Source organism: Oryx dammah, unplaced genomic scaffold (genome assembly GCF_014754425.2).
Source record: "Oryx dammah isolate SB20612 unplaced genomic scaffold, SCBI_Odam_1.1 HiC_scaffold_12, whole genome shotgun sequence".
NCBI lineage: Eukaryota > Metazoa > Chordata > Mammalia > Artiodactyla > Bovidae > Oryx > Oryx dammah.
Window position 1 is genome coordinate 41,519,824 of NW_024070196.1, and position 23,718 is coordinate 41,543,541.

General features: G+C 37.5%; 1 protein-coding gene across 1 annotated transcript in view; it reads right to left on the minus strand.

The window, feature by feature from the left end:
- Positions 1 to 12,953: 12,953 nt before the first annotated feature.
- Positions 12,954 to 23,718, minus strand: part of GLRB (glycine receptor beta) — a 99,283-nt gene continuing 88,518 nt past the window's right edge. The window contains exon 9 of the mRNA XM_040251477.1: positions 12,954 to 15,435. Within this exon, the coding sequence (XP_040107411.1) occupies positions 15,139 to 15,435 (297 nt within the window). The 3' untranslated portion in view covers positions 12,954 to 15,138. The remainder of the gene's footprint in view (positions 15,436 to 23,718) is intronic.

Below are 23,718 nucleotides of genomic sequence, written 5' to 3' on the forward strand. Positions count from 1 at the left end.
CAAATGTCCATCCAGTCAAAGCTATGGCTTTTCCAGTAGTCATGTATGGATGTGACAGTTGGACTATAAAGAAAGCTGAGTGCCGAAGAATTGATGTTTTTGAACTATAGTGTTGTGAAGACTCTTGAGAGTCCCTTGGACTGCAAGGAGATCCAACCAGTCAATCCTAAAGGAGATCAGTCCTGAGTGTTCATTGGAAGGACTGATACTGAAGCTAAAACACAAATATCTTGGCCATCTGATGCAAAGAACTGACTCATTGGAAAAGACCCTGATGCTTGGAAAGATTGAAGGTGGGAGGAGAAGGGGATGACAGAAGATGAGATGGTTGGATGGCATCACCGACTCGATGGCCATGAATTTGAGTAATCTACGGGATTTGGTGATGGACAGGGAAGATGGACAGGAAGGCCTGGAGTGCTGCAGTCCATGGGGTTGCAAAGCGTCAGACACAGCTGAACGACTGAACTAAACTACGCATATCAGCTTGGTGAAATTTCTACAGATTAAATTCTGATTACACCACTTGTTGAATTGAGGGTGTGAAATAAGTTCTTTCTTACAATCTTGACAGAAGTGTCATTTGATACCATTACTGTAGAAAAATTTTGTTACCAATTAATTTTTTAATTGCACAGAGGGTCTATCTGTAGCTATCTGCTATACAAAGTCATTCTCTGATAAATAATAAAGCACAAAAAAATGTTTATTTCAGCATTGTTTGAAATTAAAATTTTGAAACAATATAATTACTTAAGTAAAATATGATACATTCATATGATTAAATAATCTGTGTATCTTTGTGAATAGTTCTCAAAAAACCTAATGTTGTGAGTGATGCATACAGTTAGCATTAATATAAATTTAAAAACATTAATACTTGTACACTTCTTTCTTTAAAATAGTATTAAATTTGTTTGGAAAAATACAAACTGATAATCATGGTTCTCTCTAGTAGTAAGTACAGAGAATCAAGATAAAAACTTGGAGGTCATGATGATTTCAAGTTTATCTTAAAGGTTATTTATTTTAAGACAAAGTATTCATGTATTATTTATCAATAAAAAGAGTAAAATAAAACTTCAATTAAATACTCTGGGAAGTTGAGGTGATTTAATTCTAAGTTGGAATATAGGTAATTATTATATTTCCTTTACCATTTTCCTGACTTTTATAGACTCACACCCCTATCTGTGTGTCTCTCTTTCTCAATCTATCTCTCATATACACAAAATAAAAGCATAAAACAGGGAGATAATACAAGTAGGAGTAGGGGATTGAGGAGGTTGGGAGAGGTGAAGAGAGGGATGGAGAGTTAGTGTTTAATGAGGATGGCGTTTCAGTTTAGGAAGATAAAAATTTGGGGGGATGGATGATGGTGAAAGTTATATGACAATGTGAATGTACTTAGTGTCACTGAACTGCACAGTTAAATAGGGTTAAAATAGTACGTTTTATATGACTTTTAGCACAATCAAAAAAACATTTTAAAAAGAATGGTTTTTACATTTTACAGTAGTTTTTAAAAAAAATCAGAAAAGATTTCATGACATGCAAAAATTACATGGAATTCAAACTTCAATGTTCATAAATAAAGTTTTATTGGCACACAGCCACACCATTTGTTTAAAAAAAAGAAAGGAATTTTACATAGTGCAATGTTGTAAATATCTGCTATCCCCAAATTCATATGTTGAAATGTTGATACCCCGACCCCCATGTAATGGTATTTGGAAATTGAGGTTTAAGGAGGTCATTAGGTCATGAGGGTGGAGCTCCCTTGAAGGGGATTAATGCTGTTATACAAGTAGACAGAGGGCTGGCCAGCTCTCTTTCTGCCATGTGAGGGTGAAAGAGACAGGAAGACACTCCTCTGTAACCAGGAAGGAGCCATCTCCAAGAAACTGACCAAGCTAGCACCCTGATTTTGGGCCACCATCCTCCATAATCATGAGCAATAATAGACGTCTGTGGTTTGAGCCACCCATTCTATGGTGATTTGTTAAAGCTTAAGCTCTGTACCTATAGGTATTTCTCTACACATGCTACTGCTGCTGCTAAGTAGCGTCAATCGTGTCCAACTCTGTGCTATCCCATAGATGGCAGGCCCCTCTGTCCCTGGGGTTCTCCAGGCAAGAACGCTGGAGTGGGTTGCCATTTCCTTCTCCAATGCATGAGAGTGAAAAGTAAAAGTGAAGTCGTTCAGGCGTGTCTGGCTCTTAGCGACCCCATGGACTGCAGCCTACCAGGCTCCTTTGTCCATGGGATTTTCCAGGTAAGTGTACTGGCGTGGGTCACAAGTGCCTTCTCCGTCTCTACACATAGGTAGATAAATAATCTAGGAGAGATTATTTGAGAGCATTAGAGAGCAAGAAAAATGCTAATTCGAGTCCCATATCCCTAGATGGTGAAGGAAAATAAACAGGGGCTACTTGTAACACACAGAGCTTGAAATCTGTTTCATGGTTTGATATCTAACTTAATTCTCTGGACAGTTCTGGTTAGGTGCATGCATGGCAGAGATAGAAGTAAAACACAGAAAGCTTCAGGATGTGTGGGTTTTATTTATAATGGCACAGACACTCTAGCAGGCACAAAGGAAATAAGATAGAAGAGTGGGGTATCAAGATATACATCCCAACAAAATGGGACATTCTGCAAGTGTCAAAATGCCCTGGAGGACTTGGTGTATGTGGAAGGAGTTAGATTCACCCGAAAGACCATGTGAGTCCAAAAGAATAAGACGAAGTGAGTATGGACGCAACTGGGCATTTTTCCTGCCAGAACATTTTGGCAGGTAGAAAAGAAGAGCTGCTCTTGATGTCTGGAATGATGAGGCAGGGGAACGGACTGTGCATTTTATGAGTTGGGACAGAATGGAACTGAGATACATTCAAGAGTGGGAGTGTGTTTCAGTGTACTGCATATAAATAAATAAGTGGAACAATCTGTTGAGACTAAGTCTTCTTTCTGTGGGCCATCTGGTTCATATCAATTAGCACACACTTATTTTATTTGATCTTTAAATAGGCATTCCCTTAAAGAGCACCTAATGTAACATTCATGTGAAATTGTTTCAGATATACATGAAATAGGTACACTGTAGGAGTTCCTAAAGAGCAAAAATGGAGTATCTCTTAGTTGCAAATAAAATACCAATTAATGTTACATACTATATGTATGTATATATAGATATGGTTGGCCTGGTGGCTCAGACAGTAAAGAATCTGCTTGCAATACAAGAGACTGAGGTTTGATCCCTGGGTTGGGAAGATCTCCTGGAGAAGGGAATGACTACCCACTCCAGCAACTTGCCTGGAGAATCCCATGGACAAGGAACCTAGGGTTACAGTCCATGAGGCTGCAGAGAGTTGGACATGACTGAGCAAATAACACTTTTTAACAAATATACATATACAAATATATACATATATTTGCATAAACCTCTTCACACAAACACACGTATATACATACATCCATATAATATACATTCATATATATGTATGAATGTATTTTTAAAATCTAGTATCTTCTCAGCATTATACTTATGTTTTAAGTATTTAACAAGCCTTCTTCAATAAATGGATAAATACTATGACTATAATATCAAACATATTACCTTAAGGAGAGTTAAACATGGTTTTATTACCTAGAGGTTGGTCTCACACATTTTTAATGTGAATTCTGAATGCAGCACATTACCATCTATACGGAACTGGTTAATTGTATATTTTTTAATTGAGAATAACCATTGTTCAGTAGTTGAATTACAAATCTTCAAAGAAGGAGAATACAATAAAATATTTACACAACAATACTATTGAACATAATTTAGTATTCTCTTTTTGTTTCTGAAAGAATTTTGCAAAGATGCAGTTTTCCAGGATGATCATTATGAGCATTAATTATCTTTTATTAGTACCATACATGCATGAGTTATAAGAGATCATGTAATACATGAATCACTTCCATACATGCACGAGTTATTATAGCCTTCATTTGTACATCCTGTTTAATGCATCTTGGAAATTCTTTTCCTTATTCTTTTTTTTTTTAATTCTGAAACATTCTCATTCATTTATTTTTCTTTTTATAGGATAAATGTAAAATATTACCCTTAACTATGCAGATTCTGAATTTTGGACATTCCATTGCCCACAGCCTAATTCCTAAATTATAGATCTCCAATTAAATAATCCAAAAACTCCTTAAAATATTCCAAGAACATTTTAATGTACATTGATATTTCCTGCTATTGCTACTCTCTTTAAATTGTTTTATATTCAAAATCGAGCTCAATGATTATGGATGTCAGTGCATATTATTAGCTAATAGAGAGATTTTTCACTAATGAAGAAATTTTGAAAGATTGAAACTTCTTTAAAAGGAGTGTAGTGCTAGAAATAGTGTAGTAGTAGAAATAGATAAAAGGAGATAATAATAACCATTATTTCCTGCACACTTACTCTGCACTGGGAACTCTGCTGAGTCTACATATAATAATACATTATATCCTCACATTAATGTTACTATGTTCTTTTCATTGGGGAAAGTGAGGCTCAGGATGTTAAAAAATTTGCCAACATTTACTCTAGTGAATGGGACACTACCTCAGACTACCTGCTTCAAAGTCTTTTGTTGTAAAACACTGCAAAAGATAGAATTGTATGCTGTAGTTGGTAATTTTTAGGTTGTTTTTAATCCCTCTTTGAAAATAGGGTAATTGAGAATAAGATTCTTTAACAAGGTCAGCAGGGTTGTAAATGACAAACCCAAAGCTATAACCACACACTATTATTTCTTTTAGCCCAATCTTTCTACTCTCTCCTGCTCCCTCTGTGACTACATACTGGATAGGCTTCTGACATAGCATAGACTCTGGGATTATTTCTGTAGGGTGCATGTCCCATGTATATTTCTTGGGAAATTTCACATTTTTATTTGGACATTTAAGTTAATTCCTTGGAAATTTGAATGCTTCCAAGATACCAGTGGACTGATAGGAAACTAGTGATTTTTGAATGAAAGGGCTTTTGAGTATACAAAGGAATTAACCAGAGACAGGCAGCTGTGCTTAGAAAGAGGCTTTATAATAGTCCAAGGCAAAATTTATTAGGTATTCCTGCTAATGAGTTCCATGTTATATTTTCTCAGTGAGTGAAATATCATCTTCGTAGCTGACAAGCCAGCAGATTCTGACTTAGATTTATGAAAAAATGCTTAACTTTGTTAGTAAGCAGCAGAGATACTGCTGCTCTTGTGTATCAAGTTCATGTCCTCAGGAGGTTTCTAAAAGCTTTATGGAACTAGGCTGTGGTCCTGCAAGAAAAGCAGCCAGAGCATTTACTATTTTGAAATGCCATGTTCCTTCGGCTACATTTGCAACTCCTATAAACACTTAAAAGCACATCCCTTGAGAACATACAATAAACTCAGCTGAGACTTTCAAAAGCTAAAATCACTTGCCTCTTCATCTTGTTTACCATCTAACAAAGCAGGTTTTCTGTTATGTGTCAGCCAAGGCATAGGGGCAAGGTAATGCTAATTGACTAATAAAATCCCTATTTGATGAGGTAATTGACTGCATTTTCGCTGCATCACAGAGCACTCTGACTCCTGCTTGCCTCTCTGTGAATCATATTAACTGAACTGCCATTGCCTCAGGCTACGAATTGGGATTTTTTTTTTTTCTGAAAATTGTTTCAAGTTATAGGATTAAGATCAGATGGGAATTTTGGTTAAGAAACAAACATTAGGTAAATGTTTTACATCATCACCTATGGAAAGTTTGCTTTCCTGTTCATTATTTCCTCAGTCACATTAACTAGGAAATAAAATTCAAATGGCACTTTAACTTTTAATGGCAATGTTTCTACACTTTACAGTTAGTACTTTTTCTTTTAGTTAATGTCCAGCTTCAAAATTCTGTGATCTGTAGTAAAATGATCTTTATTTGGCTGAAGCAATTTTTACTTATTTTTCTTTAAGACAAGGTATTTAATTTTAATGATTTTCTTCTCTTATGTTTTTAAATGATATGCATTATGCATTCTGATTTGTATTATAGTGATTTCTGCAATTAACATACTTATCTCTCTCATACTGTTGACTATCAGTAAGGAGTGATTCCACCATTAAAAGTTTTCTTCATTTTAAGCTAACACAAGACCTTGAATATTTTTAAGTACCCAATAAGCATTTATGTATTTACAATTTTTTATTTACTATTCTACATTGAGAAGATTTAGAAAGACTGTTTTGGGCATGATACATGTTCATTTCAGTTCAGTAACTGATTCGGGTCCAACTCTCTGCAACCCCATGGACTGCAGCACATCAGATTTCTCTGTTCATCACCAACTCCCTGGGCTTGCTCAAACTCATGTCCAACAAGTCGGTGATGCCACCCAACTATCTCATCCTATGTCGTCCTCTTCTCCTCCTGCCTTCAGTCATTCCCAGAATCAGGTTCTTTTCCAATGAGTCATTCCTTTGCATCAGGTGACCAAAGTATTGGAGCTTCAGCTTTAGCATCATCCTTCCACTGAATATTCAGGGTTGATTTCCTTTAAGATTGACTGATTTGATCTCCCTGCAGGCCAAAGGACTCTCAAGAGTCTTCTCCAACACTATATTTCAAAAGCATCAATTCATCAGCACTAAGCTTTCTTCATGTTCCAAATCTCACACCCATATATGACTACTGGAAAAACCACAGCTTTGACTAGATGGACATTTGTTGGTAAAGTAATGTCTCTGCTTTTTAATATGCTGTCTAAGTTGGTCATAGCTTTTCTTCCAAGGAGCAAGCATCTTTTAATTTCATGGCTGCAGTGACCACCTGCAGTGATTTTGGAGCCCAAGAAAATAAAGTCTCTCACTGTTTCCATTGTTTCCCCATCTATTTGCCATAAAGTTGTGGGACTGGATGCCATGATCTTAGTTTTTTGATACTGAATTTTAAGTCAGCTTTTTCACTCTCCTCTTTCACCTTCATCAAGAGGCTTTTTAGTTCCTCTTTGCTTTCTGCCATAAGTGTGGTGTTATCTGCATATCTGAAGTTGTTGGTATTTCTCCCGGCAATCTTGATTCCAGCTTGTGCTTCATCCTGCCCAGGATTTCACCTGATGTACTCTGCGTATAAGCTAAATAACCAGGGTGATAATATACAGCCTTGACATACTCCTTTCCCAATTTGGAACCAATCCATTGTTTCATGTCTGATTCTAACTGTTGCTTTTTAACCTACAGATAGGTTTTTCAGAAGGCAGGTAATGCGGTCTGGTGTTCCCATCTCTTTAGAATTTTCCACAATTTGTTGTGACCCACATAGTCAAAGGCTTTCGCAAGAAGACCTTTTTCTGGAATTCTCTTGATTTTTCTATGATTCAACAGATGTTGACAATTTGATCTCTGGTTCCTCTGCCTTTTCTAAATCCAGCTTGAACATTTGGAATTTCTTGGTCCATGTACTATTGAAGCCTGGCTTGAAGAATTTTGAGCATTAATTTGCTAGTGTGTGAAATGAATGCAACTGTGCAGTAGTTTGAATATTCTTTGGCATTGCCTTTCTTTGGTATTGGGATGGAAACTGACCTTTTCCAATCATGTGGCTACTGCTGAGTTTTCCAAATTTGCTGGCATATTGAGTACAACACTTTCACAATATCCTCTTTTAGGATTTGAAAGGGCTCAACTAGAATTCTATCACCTCCACTAGCTTTGTTTGTTGTGATGCTTCTTAAGTCCCTACTTGACTTTGCACTCCAGGATGTCTGGCTCTAGATGAGTGATCACACCATTGTGGTTATCTGGGTCATGAAGATCTTTTTTGTACAATTCTTCTTTGCACTCTTGCCACCTCTTCTTAATTATCTTCTGCTTCTGTTAGGTCCATACTGTTTCTCTCCTTTATTGTGCCCATCTTTGCATGAAATATTCCCTTTGTATCTCTAATTTTTTTGTAGAGATCTCTAGTCTTTCCCTTTCTATTATTTCCCTCTATTTCTTTGCATTGATCACTGAGGAAGGTTTTCTTATCTCTCCTTGCTATTCTCTGTAATTCTGCATTTAGATGGATATATCTTTCTTTTTCTCCTTTGCCTTTCAGTTCAGTTCAGTTCAGTTGCTCAGTCGTGTCCAACTCTTTGCGACTCCATGAATCATAGCACGCCAGGCCTCCCTGTCCATCACCAACTCCCGGAGTTCACTCAGACTCGTGTACATCGAGTCAGTGATGCCATCCAGCCATCTCATCCTCAGTCGTCCCCTTCTCCTCCCGCCTCCAATCCCTCCCAGCATCTGAGTCTTTTCCAATGAGTCAACTCTTCGCATGAGGTGGCCAAAGTACTGGAGTTTCAGCTTTAGCATCATTCCTTCCAAAGAAATGCCAGGGTTGATCTCCTTCAGAATGGACTGGTTGGATCTCCTTGCAGTCCAAGGGACTCTCAAGAGTCTTCTCCAACACCACAGTTCAAAAACATCAATTCTTCGGTGCTCAGCCTTCTGCACAGTCCAACTCTCAACATCCATACATGACTACTGGAAAAACCATAGCCTTGACTAGATGGACCTTAGTCAGCAAAGTAATGTCTCTGCTTTTGAATATGCTGTCTAGATTGGTCATAACTTTTCTTCCAAGGAGTAAGCATCTTTTAATTTCATGGCTGCAATCACCATCTGCAGTGATTTTGGAGCCCCAAAAAGTAAAGTCTGACACTGTTTCCACTGTTTCTCCATCTATTTTTCTCAGCTATTTATAAGGCCTCCTCAGACAACCATTTTGCCTTTTTGCCTTTCTTTTTCTTGGGTATGGTCTTGATCACTGCCTCCACTGTACAATGTCACAAACCTCCATCCATAGTTCTCAGGCACTATCAGATCTGATCCCTTGAGTCTATTTGTCACTTCCACTGTTTAATCATAAGGGATTTGAGTTAGTTTATACCTGAATAGCCTAATGATTTTCCCTAGTTTCTTTAATTTGAGTCTGAATTTTGCAGTAAGGAGTTCATCATCTGAGCCACAGTCAGTTCCTGGTCTTATTTTTGCTGCAATGACTATAACCAACCTGATTTCGGTATTAACCATCTGGTGATGTCCATGTGTAAAGTTGTCTCTTGGGTTGCTGGAAGATGGTGTTTGCTATGACCAGTGCCTTCTCTAGGCAAAACTCTGTTAGTTTTTGCCCTGTTTCACTTTGTTCTCCAAGGCCAAACTTGCCTGCTACCCAGGTATCTCTTGAGGAGAAGGGCATGGTAACCTACTCCAGTATTCTTCCCTGGGAAATCCCATGGACAGAGAAGCCTGGGGCACTACGGTCCATAGGGTTGCAAAGAGTCGGACATGATTGAGTGACTAACACATACACACACACACACACACACACACACACATAGGTATCCCTTGACTTCTGGTTTGAGAAATTAAAAAAATACTTATGGGAGTCAAAATGCACTTATTGTTTGGAGTACAGAAATTCCAACTAGAACAGAATTCATGAATTTTCTCATTGGTCTTTCTGGGTAAAGACAAATTTAATAATATGTATATGTGTGTATAGAGAAAATGTGTGTGTCTGTATCAAAATTAAAAATATCAAGTTTATGCATATTCCACACACTGACATTATAATCACCTTTGAATATGGCATCTCTATTACTCATTAATATCAATCACAAGAAAGTCTGTAAAGTATAGATACTCCATTGATGTAAAGAAAGAACTGGACACTAACCTCTTAAAAGGTTAAGACTAGCTTCATAAAAAAAAAAAAAAGTTAGAGGGGAGTGAGTGAATGCTAGATCATTGATATGTAGTATAAGCATATGAATTTAATTTGAAAATATAAGTGGCAAATTCTGCTTTTCTAAAGCAAGGTAATGATATTCTAACAATAAATCCTTATTAAAGGTTATAAAAATTGTTTCAAACTATTTCTCATCTTAGGCTTGGTACTTTAAAATTTTATATCCAACTATTTATTGAAACTGAAATTTTCCATTATATGGATGATGATAAATTGAGTGGTTTTTAGAGCAGCTTAATCTTTATACTGCATATGTAATGGTAAATATTTTAATTTCATTATTTTAATAGAGGAAACTGCATAACTGAAAAATGCTTAATGTTGAATAAAAACACTTTAGTTAAAATAAGTATTTGAAGACACACCATCCAAGAATGACCCACTTTAGAGAAATAATGAGACGTAAAATTAACCACCAACCTGAAAGGAAAGGCACCTGGCTGAACTTAGCATTCTTGTCAGTGTTAAGTGTGAAACATAAAGGTCAGCTTCGGTTTGCTTGGCATTTAAGATGCGAGCAGTATGAAATGGCTACAAAATAAGTTAAACATTTAACAATCTGAATTTTATATGTCAGAGAGTGAATCTTTTTACTTAGTTCATCGGGCAACACAAAGCTCTAAAGATACCTGAGCAGAATGCCATGATCTCAGCTTTGTGTGTGTGGGGTGAGGGGTGGGTGTGTAAAATCTAACTTTTCCTTGTTCTAAATTCAAGTGAGGATTTTCATTCTGGAATTGACTTTCCTGTCCTTTTTTTTTTAAATGGCTGTCCTGGTTCTCCTTTGCTATGCCAGCTCTTCTCTAGTGGTGGCGAGCAGAAACTATTCTGTAGTTGCGGTGTGTGCGCTCCTCATTGTGGTGGCCTCTCCTGTTGCAGAGCACAGGCTCTAGGGCACGTGGGCTTCCCAGAGTTGAGGCTCCCAGGTTCTGGAGCGTAGGTTTTTACTAGTTATGGCCCACAGGCTTAGCTGCTGTGCAGCATGTAGAATCCTCTCAGAACAGGGATTGAACCCATGTCTCCAGAATTGGCAGGCAGATTCTTTACCAGGGAGCCACCAGTGAAACTAACTTTCACCTTTATTTTAAAGAAATTAACATCATGGCAAACAAGTAAAGAATGTGATATTGGATTGCATCCTGATCAAAAAAAGAAAAAAAAAAGGTGGGACAATGGGCAAATTTGAATAAAGTCACTAGATTATACTAATTCATCAATGTCAATTTCTTGATCTGGGTACCTAATGCGTGCGTACTTAGTCACTTCAGTCGTGTCAGACTCTCTGCCACCCTATGGACCATGGCCTGCCAGGCTCCTTTGTCCATGGGATTCTTCAGGTGAGAATACTGGAGTGGGCTGCCATTTCCTTCTCCAACAATAAAGTATGAAGTGAGTGAAGTGAAGTCGCTCAGTCGTGTCCGACTCGTTGCAACCCCACGGACTGCATCCTACCAGGCTCCTTCATTAGTGGGATTCTCCAAACAAGAGTATTGGAGTGGGTTGTCAATTCCTTCTCCAATGGGTACCTAGTACTATTGTGATTATGAAAGAAGTTTCTTGCTTAGGAAACACACATTGAAGGGTATAAGTGTAAAGGAACATCATCGTATCTGCAACTTTCTTTTAAATGTTTTAGAAAAAAAGTGTCTCCTTAGCACACAAAGTGAGAGAAAGAAAATAAAGCAACTGTGATGAAACACTAACATTTGGGCACCTGGATGAATGTTGCACAGGAATTCTTTGTAATATTTTTGCACGTTTTTTGAAAGTATGAAGCAATGTCAAAAAAGTGTTTAAAAAAGAAAAGTAGTATGTCCACAGCATACAACAGGTTAAGAGATGGCTAGGCTGTGAACGTTTGCACACAGCATACTGACAATCTACTTTAGAGGCGTTTCCAGAATTTAATGGGCTTTCCAAGTGGCACTAGTGGTAAAGAATCTATCTGCCAGTGTAGGAGAGGCAAGAGATGTGGGTTGGAGTAGGAAATGGCACCCCACTCCAGTATTCTGGCCTGGGATCTTTCAGGAGCAGAAGAGCCTGGCAGGCTACATACCATCCATGGGGCCACGAGTTGGTCACGACTGAACACACACACCGGAAATTAAAAGACATTTTTCAGCTCGGTAACTCCTCTTCTGATATCTACCTTGTGGAAATATATCCATATGTGAGCAAAAACATTTAGTGCAATGCTATTTTGCATTAGAAGGGATAAACAGAACGTCCCTGATGATCCAGTGGCTAAAAGTCTATCCCAAAGCAGGGGTTCCAGGTAAATGACTGATCCATAGATTCCAGTTGCTGCAACTAAAGATGCCATGTACCACTAAGATCTGGTGCAGCCAAATAAATATCTTTTTTGAAAAAGATAATTTTTTTTAAAGAAAGCAAAAACAATAAAAATTTTTGTTTAAAAAGTAGCCAAATTCAGGTACATTCACACTGAAGAATAATAGAAGGCCAAATATAGATGTGAAGAAGGAAATGGCAACTCACTCCAGTGTTTTTGCCTGGAGAATCCTATGGACGGAGGAGCCTGGTAGGCTATAGTCCACTGGGTCGCAAAGAGTTGGACACGACTGAGCGACTTCACTCACTCAAATATAGCTGTATGGACATCTGATATGACTCCAAATAGAAAGATCCTCAATAGATGAAAAATTAATAAACTGAAAAACTGTACATATGGTAAAATTCCATTGATGTTAAATTGTCTTTTATATTTAAAAAGTAGATACAGGTTGTAGATGCCTAGAGTAAGGTCTAGATGCTCAAAGACAGTGGTGACCTCTGGGAAGAGAGGAGAGTTTGTAGAAAGAAGGTGACAACAGCAGCATTAAGTGCTTACTTTAAATACATCTGTTTTTCTAATGCAACAAGATATCTATGTACTACTTATGCAATTAAAAAATAAACATCACAAAGTAAATCCAAAAACAGAGTTTTGAAGGAGGGAGACCTCAGACTGCTCTAACAGTCTGATGAACATAAAAGGGAAACAAATTGGGTGGTGTTTGCAGAAACGGAGACCAGGTGGTCAGCGTAAGGGAGAGAAGTTTAGGGCTTGGAACTTGACATCGGGTACCAAGAGAGAAAGGAAGGTGGATGGACCTCAGAGGACTGAAATAGCGAGATTTTTTTGTTAATCAGGAACAGAAAATAAGAGAAGCCACTGATTTGTAAGGAGAAGATCATTTTTATTTTGGAAAGATCAAATTTGCAACACTGATATCCAGGTAAATACTGCAAGTTTCCTAGAAAGACATAATATTTAAAGTACACAGATCAGAACTACCCTGGGGTTAACTGGCTAAATTCTCAACATAACGATAGAAAGCAACTGTTAGTGGACACTGACTGTACTGCATTATGATCATTGTGTAATGTTCTATTTGTAGTTATATATACACACTTAATCCTGGGATAGCTATTTATATGTATCTGGGTAGTAAAATGGATCTTAGGAGGCTGCAATATTATATTACAGAAAGAAATTCATTCATATTATTTTCAAGAAATAAATTCTTACAAAATGAGAGCTATTTTCCATTGGGTACATATCCCACTTAAAACTGTAAGGAAATCAAACTCCCTAATATGAATGAAATTTGCAAGGATAAAGAAAAGAGACTATAAGGAAGTATAATTATTATTAATACAAATTTAAATGGCCTAAGTCTTTTTCAAGACACTTTTTTCCTATCACAGTACCATTAAGATACTACTGCCCTGGGTCCTAGCAGGATGTTAAGTCTACCGATAGGGTGACTTGTGGCAATTTTAAAATGATTCAGATGGCTAAGCTTTTGCAACTAGAGGGTGCTGAAAGACCACAGAGGATTAGATATATCTCATTTTGTAAAGATTTAGTAACCAGTGGCTCTTTTACAAATTAAAGTCTTCAATAAAATGGCCTTGAAATATAGGTTGCAGTTTGCATAAACTGTATGTAAACATACTTTATTATTGAATTAACCAGCCAAGATCTCAGCTGCTATGAAATTCTTCACATAATGTAAATATACTTATTTGGCCTCATGTTTATGTTACGTGGATTACTGATAGTCCTAGTATCAGCTATGGAGAAATAAAAAGGTACTTTGGCTCTGATATTACTAGGAAATTCAAGTCTTATAGACCAGAAAGTACTTATTTTCAAGTTGGAACAAGATCAAAGCAAGTAAATTTAAGTAGTCCAGACTTTCGGCAAGAAAGAAAATGCAACTAGAGGTGAGGCCTAATGAAGTAATCATTTACTTACTAAATGTTTTGTAACAAGTCAAACATTATTCAAATAAGAAAAAAGGAAATGAAAAAAATTAATTTTACTTTAAAATATGCTAGCATTTTAATAAAATAAAGAAGCTAAAATCTTTTGATTTTAATTTAATGATTATGGATTTTTCTTCCTAACTCAAGTTACTTCTAGTAATAAGGTATTTTCTTCTTGGTTTCTTAAAAATGGTATGAAATCACAATATTCATTACTATATTCCAATTTAAAATATTTATGACTCTTTAAGGCACAATGATTCTGTATACTCTGTATCAACAAAATAAAATCCATGAAAATATATTTAGGTTTTAAAGTGGACTAAATAGAGTTTCTTTTATCAGAAATATTTAATCAATATATCTACTTTCTTATCAGAAACCAGAATTCAGCACGAATGTAGGTAAATCTAGATTTCCCTTTGTTTCAAAAATGCTTACTGGATTTTATTTTCTGGCATTGCCAACACGGGCACACTTTAAAATTAGCTGACTTTACAAATTAGGAATCTTTTTGAACTTTATTTCTCCACAGCCCCCACATAATTATAGCTGATATATTTCTACTTATAAAGTTATACCATATGTAATATAATTTTGCTTTATCTGTAATAATACCATCTAAAATTATACAAGAATAAGATGGCTTTCTCTGAAAGTTACAAGGAAGATTTGAAATGCTACATACATTGGAATGTGATCTTAACAGGGTTCAGCGTGCATACCATTTTATTATCAGAATTATCAGAAGTGTTTGCAATTTACACTAACTGGAGAGAAATGTTTGGGTTTTATTTTATGTAGTATGCTTATCCTTCGTTTATTCCTGAAGCAATTATGTTTGCTTTACCTAAGTACATCATGATTAGAGCACAGACGTAACACAATCATGCTGCCATTCCACACGAGGGTGCCATATTTGTGTTACAATCCCATGGCATCCAAAATGCAATACACTGCTATGAAAATGCAAAGATTGTTCACAGATTGGCATTTATGAACGAGGTTGGTCACAATGCAATGGGATTTTACTTCATATGAATGGAAAGGGTTTATCATAAATATATAGACCAGTAGATAACATTGAAGAATAAGAAGCAGAAAGGAAACAAGGCTCTCGCGTAAAGGTCGATTCTCTTTGCTGCTGTCGGAATAACGGGTTTGGCAGGAGGCGGCTTCTTGTTGTTCTTGGCCTGAGACTTCCCAAGTCCGTTGTTGACCTCAATGGGTTTTCCATAGCAGTCATAATTGGACAATTCAAAATCTCTCGGTAAGCTTCCCACGATGCTGAAGTCGTTAGATCTCAGATCAGACTTGGACGTACAAACCTTTTTGCATCTGGTCTCACCAACCTGAGAATAACAATTAAAGACAGAGGATATTGAGAATTTTTCTATTTATAAAGAATCTTCAAAAATGTATTTTTAAAAAGTTGATGGTTTATTCAGTTGGCTAGTGTCTCATTTAATCCACTAACAGAAATAATAGTCCACTGATTAAACCACATAATTACCTGAATATGCAGGGCTCTAAAATGTTGCCTATGTAACAAGGCTTAAGTCATGGGCATGGCATAAACTTTCAGGAGGTTGTTTAATGTTAAGGGATCAAGGTATCTATCGTCGTTTATCTTAGGTGCTCCCAGGTTTGTGAGAGTTCTCAGGTGAAAGACTGATTAATAATACAAATCCAACATTGAACTATGACACATATCATTAGTAGACTATACAGAATACAAACATCTTCTGGTGCTTCTAACCTTTGACTTTCCTAGGGATTCTATTTCCAGATTGAGTGGTTTATAAATGACTGAAGCATGCATCCCTTTCAGTGAGACAGACTGTATCTATAAACCACACTCACAAATAACTAAAAATGGTCACAATGATCATGAACCAAAGACTGATGAATGAAAGGCATTCATCACTTGTTGACTAAAGATAAAATAGCTAGAGAATCCAAAGAAATGGGGTATATTTCAACCAGATCATATCCTACAGAAAATATTCAGTTGATCATCTCTGAATTTCTAAATTTGACTCAATTTCCTATAATATACAAAATCATTATTTCACACTGAACTCTCTCTGGCCATCAGAAAAGTTCCTGGAAAAGACAGATGTATAGTGCTGACCAGTGGTTTAAGAAGTGCCTCCACTGCTTAATCTTCCACTGTTCTTACTTTCAACCTTTGTGATTCACCTTTGGAGTCTTCACTAAAATATTTACTACTTTTACCAAAAAAGGAACCCATTTTACTATAACTCTCAGTATACTAGAGTTACACTAGTTTTTGCCTTATTATTATAATATGTTGAGTAATTTTTTGAATTCTATTTTTTTTCTATTCTTTTTTTTAATTTTTATTTTTACTTTATTTTGCTTTACAATACTGTATTGGTTTTGCCATACACTGACATGAATCCGCCACGGGTGTACATGAGTTCCCAATCCTGAACCCCCCTCCCACCTCCCACCCCATATCATCTCTCTGGATCATCCCCGGGCACCAGCCCCAAGCATCCTGTATCCTATATCGAACATAGACTGACGATTCGTTTCTTACATGATGTATACATGTTTCAATGCTTCCTTGGTGGCTCAGCTGGTAAAGAATCTGCCTGCAATGTGGGAGACCTGGGTTTGATCCCTGCGTTGGGAACATCCCCTGGAGAAAGGAAAGGCTAGCCACTCCAGTATTCTGGCCTGGAGAATTCCACAGACTGTGGAGTCTATGGGGTCGCAAAGAGTCAGACACTACTGAATTCTATTTAGATTTACTAGATTATGCCTGGGTAAAAATGATGCTCAATGTAAGACATAAACAATTTATTCTCCAGCAGTCTTCCAGGTACCAGGACACTGTCCTTTATCTGAACAGACACTGAGGCATGTTTTCTGGGCCAAGTCAAGTGGCAGTGTTTAGAGGTGGATAGCAAAGACAACCAACATACACTGAGTGAAAAAACAAGTGAAAACGTGTTTACACATCATCCTGGCTTTGTGCATTTAAGTTATTTCTATATTTTTCAATCTTGAACAAGCACTAGTAATGCTTCTTAAAGCTGGTTTACAAATGTTGGCTTTACCATTATATCATTAGACCACATAGATATTTGTACAGTCCTGTTGGGTAAGAACTTTTGAAAAAGAAGTTTAGGTAAATAAATAGTTTAAGTAATATCACAGGACAAAAGCACACAAGAAGTGGACTTCCCTGCTGGTCCAGTGGTTATGAATCTGCCTTCCACTGCAGGGAACATGGGTTCGACTGCTGGTTGGGGAGCTAAGATCTCACATACTGCACAGAAGCTAAGCCTGTACACCCACAGCTACTGAGCTCACGCGACTCAACTAGAGAAGCCCACGCACCACAGCAGAAGACGCCATGTGTCTCAACTAAGACCCAGTGCAACCAAAGAAACAGATAATAAACAGGGAGTATACAAGAAACTGATAATAAGTGGGAATGGGATGGAGGCTCTGGAAGTTCATCCTTCTTGAACGTCTTAGATGTTAAAAAAAAAAGGGGGGAATCATCAATATATTAAAATATTTAGAAAACGTCTATTTAGCTTCATCCTGGTTTGATTGGACTTTGAGCTAAAGGAAGCAAACCTGAAAAAAGGGGATTCCTGATCCCCATTTTTTAATGTGTAATTCCAGACACCCCAGTGTGAGAGCTCAATGGGGCTTAAAGGGGAATTATGTCTTGATGGAGTCATTACTGATCCAGAGTCTGATCCAAATCAGTTTTACACAGCATCTAGGAAAATGTCTGGAGAAAATAAGGACTCATCAATATAATGAGACAGAACAAAGCTAGCAACTAGAATCAAAGTAATTTAAATGCAACTTTGGGGAATCATTCATATATATGCATGAATACGTATATTTAAAATTTACTCCCATGTCATCTATTGAAATTCTCCAATTTGAAATTTTAAAAGGTCACTTTCAGCAAGCAGTCCGTCATCATCACACACACACACACACACACACACACAAACACGTTTCCACTCACACACCCTCCCAGTGAGTGTCACAAACAGAAGACACAATTTGAAGCTCCAGTTTTTCAGTGTAGTTTGAAGGATGTGTAAGCGAACTGCATAAAAATTGAACCACAACCTGCACTGGAACAGAAATTGGGAACAGCCTCTATGTAACAAACCTTTGCATTATTCTCACTCTCAGAGCAGCCTTCTGTGGGTACTTCAGACTCTTCCTCCCTTTAGAATCCTCCACTCCAAAAGCACTAATGATGCTTTGGAATCCACATATCAAAAGAAAGGAGGACTTAAGCTTCTGACAGTAACTCAGGAAGCATGATACTTATCAGTTTCTTTTTCTTACTTTTTCACAAAGAAGGCTGTACATATTTACTACAGAAATGCATTTACTCTGAGCTGTATTTTATTCATGACTTCACAAATGGTTTTATTATCTGTAAGTAATCAGACAAGTAGCCAAATTTATATGATACTATAATCTAAGTCATACATTTAAACACCTCAAATTTTCTAGTTTTTAAACATAATTTATTTTTATTAATAGATTCCGCCAGCAATGTTAATCATTATAAAATTGTATTAATATCTATACAGTTTATTAAAAATGCAGACAATGCATGTTATATTTATTCTGAAAGATTGTTTAAATATAGTAAATACCTAAAAGAAGAATAATTACTTCAATGTTAAAGTGATAACATGAAAAAGCACCCCCAAAAGCTTCAGTTTGGTTATACTAAATTTTTAATCATTTAATTTATTAAACCCTCTTCTATAAATGTATTTGGAGATTTTGATATTTGAAATGAGGGGTGTGAGTATGTGTGTGTGTGTGTGTTGGGGGAGAGAATGTCTACAATGGAAGTAATTTTCAATGATGTGACAGAATTGAATAAGGAATAAAATTAGGTTCACTACCACTCATAATTCTTTATCTAGTTAACTGGTCTCATCTTCTTCTGCTCATCAAAGACTTATACAAACACAACTTTCTTTAGTTATCACTCTGCACATAAATATCAAATCAACTCTTTACACAAGAGTACAAAGATAAAATAAATACTATTTTGTACTTACAAAATAAATACTATTTAATAAATACTTAAATATTATTTAGTAAATACTATTTAATAAATATTTACAAAATAAATACTATTTTAAGCATCATAATATTATATGCATAGAGACTAAATGAACTACTTAAAGTAAGACAGTAACCCTACCTAACACATTCTTAAAGGTGATCTTTGTACTATGATTCTCTAATTTATAATTCCCCCATTGCTCCTCTTATGAACATGTGACTCATTTACTTTCATCATATAAAGTTGTCATTTCCGAAAATTACTGGTAGAAAAAATGAGGTATTAAAGCTACAATAATGAGACTGTCAAGGATGAAAAATGATGCACATAAGAACTTCCAAAGGCTCCCAACTATAGGCTCTAAGATTGTCTTTGTGGTCCTTCCCAGCCTGCATCTTCACACATGCAAAAGCGAATCACAGTAAACAATGTTGTGTTTTTTTTTTTTAATTTTAGGGAGATGTTGGCTGGAACAAAAATTCTTTTTCTCTTTTTTTCAATGACAATATTTCTTGGCCAGAAGACTTAGGTGTGATTTCATGGTGATAAAGGTATCCTCTACAGATGATAAAGATTCTCAGAAGGGAATAATTCCTATATACTTTACCATATTTAAATCAATTCTTATTTTAAAATACATATCATTATCATAAAGAAATAGCAATCATATTAATTAATGCTACATGAAATGCTGACTCATCTGGTGGATACTAGTGGTGGTTTAGTCACTAAGTCATGTCTGACTCTTGCGACCCCGTGGACTGTAGCCTGCCGAGCTCCTCTGTCCATGGGATTCTCCAAGCAAGAATACTGGAGTGGGTTGCCATTTCCTTCTCCAGAGGATCTTCCTGACCCAGGAATCAAACCTTGGTTTCCTGCATTGCAGGTAGATTCTTTACTGAGCTATGAAGGAAGACTATGAAGGATACTAGGGGTTGGAAATAGGTTCATGTGAACATCAATAGGTCCTCAACTGTTTTGATTGAATAAAAGTAGAAATATATGAATGAAACAAATCAATAAACAAAATATTAGGATTTGTGGAGGAAGTACCAGATTTGGGGAAGGGAGAAACCTAAACAATTATATATGCCTGATGGCAAGTGATCTTAAAAATCAGTATCAAAATATTTCTACAATTCAAATTTCACTGTGTTTTAATTAATCACTATTGTTATTCTATCTGAAAATAAGTGATATATTCCCTGATTGAAGTTACTGAGCAAAAATTTGTATTTTGAAAAGCAAAATATACTAGAACAAAGTATTTTGAAACTAAAGTCATAATTATATTTTACATCAGATCAGCAAATTCAATAAATTAAAAGGGCAATGGTTTTTAAATTTCCTTTTTCATATTTTCTTTCATGTGTCAATGTATAACAATCTTCTGAATTTGTCAGTCTTACACATTTGCTGTAAGTTGGATGTGCCTATTAAAGTTGAGTTATTTTTGGACTCATTTTCATTTTGAAGCTTTTCTCAGGATACAAATTTCACACAGGTTCCTGTGCATCTTGGAAAGTTCATTTTGTAAGAAATGAGTATCTTAAATTGATTTCTGGAGATGAAAAGTGAAAGTCAGTGAGTTGTGTCTGACTCTTTGCGACCTCATGGACTATCCAGTCCATGGAATTCTCCAGGCCAGAATACTGGAGTGGGTGGCCTTTTCTTTCTCCAGGGGATCTTCCCAATCCAGGGATCAAATCTAGGTCTCCCGCACTGCAGGTGAATTCTTTACCAGCTGAGAGACCAAGAAAGCCCAAGAATACTGGAGCAGGTAGCCTATCCCTTCTCCAGCGGATCTTCCTGACTGGGGTCAAACTGGGGTATCCTGAACAGCATGTGGATTCTTTACCAGCTGAGCTACCAGGAAAACCATGGAGATGAAAACCTCTGGTCAACTTTTCAACTCTAAAGCATTATTCTATGACTTTAGTATCAAAATGTTCTAGTAGTTTCAGAATCCAGGCATGTATGCTATTACTAGTTGCTAAAAACATAGAGAATAAAGACATAGGAGTTTTAAAATATGTTGATTTATTTAAGTGTGTGTTTATTTAAATTATTTAAATATGTTGTTTTATTCATTGGGTAGTTATTTTAAAGCTTGAAAGCCAAACTTAGGATAATTCAGTCTAATATCCTGGATCCTACTTATGTCTTATATCTATGTTCACAGATCATGCTGGCATGTTCTCTATTACTCTGAAAATCTGAGTGTAAAGAATCTGCTTCCACCAAGGCACTGGTTCGTGGAATTGAGACCTAAAATTCTGCTGGCATGTCAGTAAACAAAGAATGTTGCGGTCATTAACCAGTCACATAACGGCCACCAACCCCCTTTCCAGTGAGCCCTGAGGGAACTCAGGACGGAAACAGGATGCCCCTCATCTGGCAGTCAGTCCTGTAGCCGCCCTCAATGATGCATCCGAAGGAGACTCAGGATGAGAAAACACAGGTGCACATCAGAGAAATGACTTCACTAAGCCCAGACTCTTGCATCTTCCCTTACAGAGAAAAGAGCTAAATTCATTAACTTGAGAAGTCTGGTTTTTAATCTGTTAAAAGATTAACAATAACCTTTTGTTCCAACCACCTAGTCTTTTTTGTAAAGACTCTTGTGTAACCTGGCTCCCCTCTTCCTCTTTGGAGCAGTTCTCTCAGCATTCTCTGAGATGCAGTCTCCCAGGACTGAAGTCCTAAGAATACCCCCCAAATAAAACATAAACCTCAACTTTTAGTTTGTGCATTTTTCTCCAGTCAGCAGAATATGTTAAGATTCCAAGTTCATGTGACATTCTCTGTGATTGGGAATTTCTGCAGTTAGTCAGGTCCCAGGACATTTCAGATGACGCAGCGGACTCTGACACTGCTGGAGATGGGACACCTATTCTTTAGCACAGCTTCACTGTGTGAATCCAGATCTCTTGACCAGGGTTCAGGTCAGTGCACTGGGGATCAGGGGGCTGGAAACATGAGGAAGGGGGAAAAGACAGGGAGACGTGAATGGAGGGGTTGACAGAATCAAAAACTCAAAGAGTGAACATCACCCTGGGGTGTAAGGGCCTCAGGGATCCCTCCTTCTGTTAGTGCCCTGGAGAAACATGCGTATGTTTCAGAAGGAAATCCTAAGCTTCTCACAAAGAATGCCAGTTCGTTGATGTGCCAACACGAGCCTTTCATCAGTCATTGGCTCTTTTAGGTACCACTGGGTGGCACTGGTGGTAACAGAGAAGAAAGTAAAATCCTGGGAAAGAGAACTGTGATTTCTTTGAGGTGGTGTGTTCCTGATGCATAAAGGCAGTAGGTCTGAACTGGATTAATAGATAGGAGTGTTGCAACATGAACAGATGCTTAAGAGCAGCCCACTGATACATCTCTATTTATTTACGAGAATGGAGGAGGCAAAGTACAGGTACAAGGAGGATGCTGAGAGCCCTCGAAAGAACATGGGGCCCTTCTGCTCCCAGGAAGGTTGAGGGGGCACACCCTGGACATTATAAAAAGCTAACATAAGGCTATGGAGGTGGAGAAAAGGAAGCAGGTCAACTGGAGACCTTGGAGGCCAAGGAAGGACACGGTGGTGAGTTCTTGCATTTCTTTTTTGCTTCAGATGTCCTAGATTAGAAACTGAAAATGCCAATGGGTACAGACAGAAATAGCCCCAATAACAGCCCCTCCTTCTAGACAGAGGACAAAGGAAAGGGCAGCTTAAGGAGACAGAAATCTTTCATACAATAACCTCTCTACTGGAGCCTAGCATCACAGAAACAGCTGTGGCCCCACCCCTATTCACACCAGCAAGGACCAGGCAGGTAGCAGCATCCTGCCTTCCAGATGCTGTGACAGGTGCCCAGCCCTCCCTGGAGGGTACTGCAGGAGGCCAAGCAGGGAGCTGGCCCTCAATCCACTTGGACCAGTAACAAGGCCCTGCTCCCTGGGGAGCAGTGGGTGTTGGAGGGGACGGTGCAGGCAGGGCTGCCTCCCCACCCAGCAGCAAGCACCACACTGCTTCTCCTCTTCCCCTGGGTCATTGTCCTAGGAGGCAGGGCTCTCCCCATGGCCAGGCATACGGAGGTACCCCAATGTCAGGAGGCTGATGCCCAATGCCACCAGGCAGCAATGGGAGCCCTCACCTAACTGTGAGGGGCCCATCTGGCAGCAAGGAAACAGCAGTCTTCTTTCTCCTGGAAGAACACTCAGAAGAAGGCAGCAACAACAGAAAGTTTACAAAGATGCAGAACCTTATCACATAATACGAAATGTCCAGGTTGCAACAGAAAAATCACTCATCATACAAAGAGTAAGAGAAGATATAAAATTGAAATTAAAAAAATACAATCAGTAGAGATCAACACCAAGGTGAATCATGAATTATCTGAGAAAGGTTTTAAAGCATGCATGACAAAAATGCATCAATCCGCAATTATGAACATGCTTGGAACAAATGAGAAATGGGAAGCCTGAGAAAAGAAGTACAAAATCCCTGAAAAGACAGAGAGAAAAGAAAGAAAGGAATGGAAAGAAAGAAAGA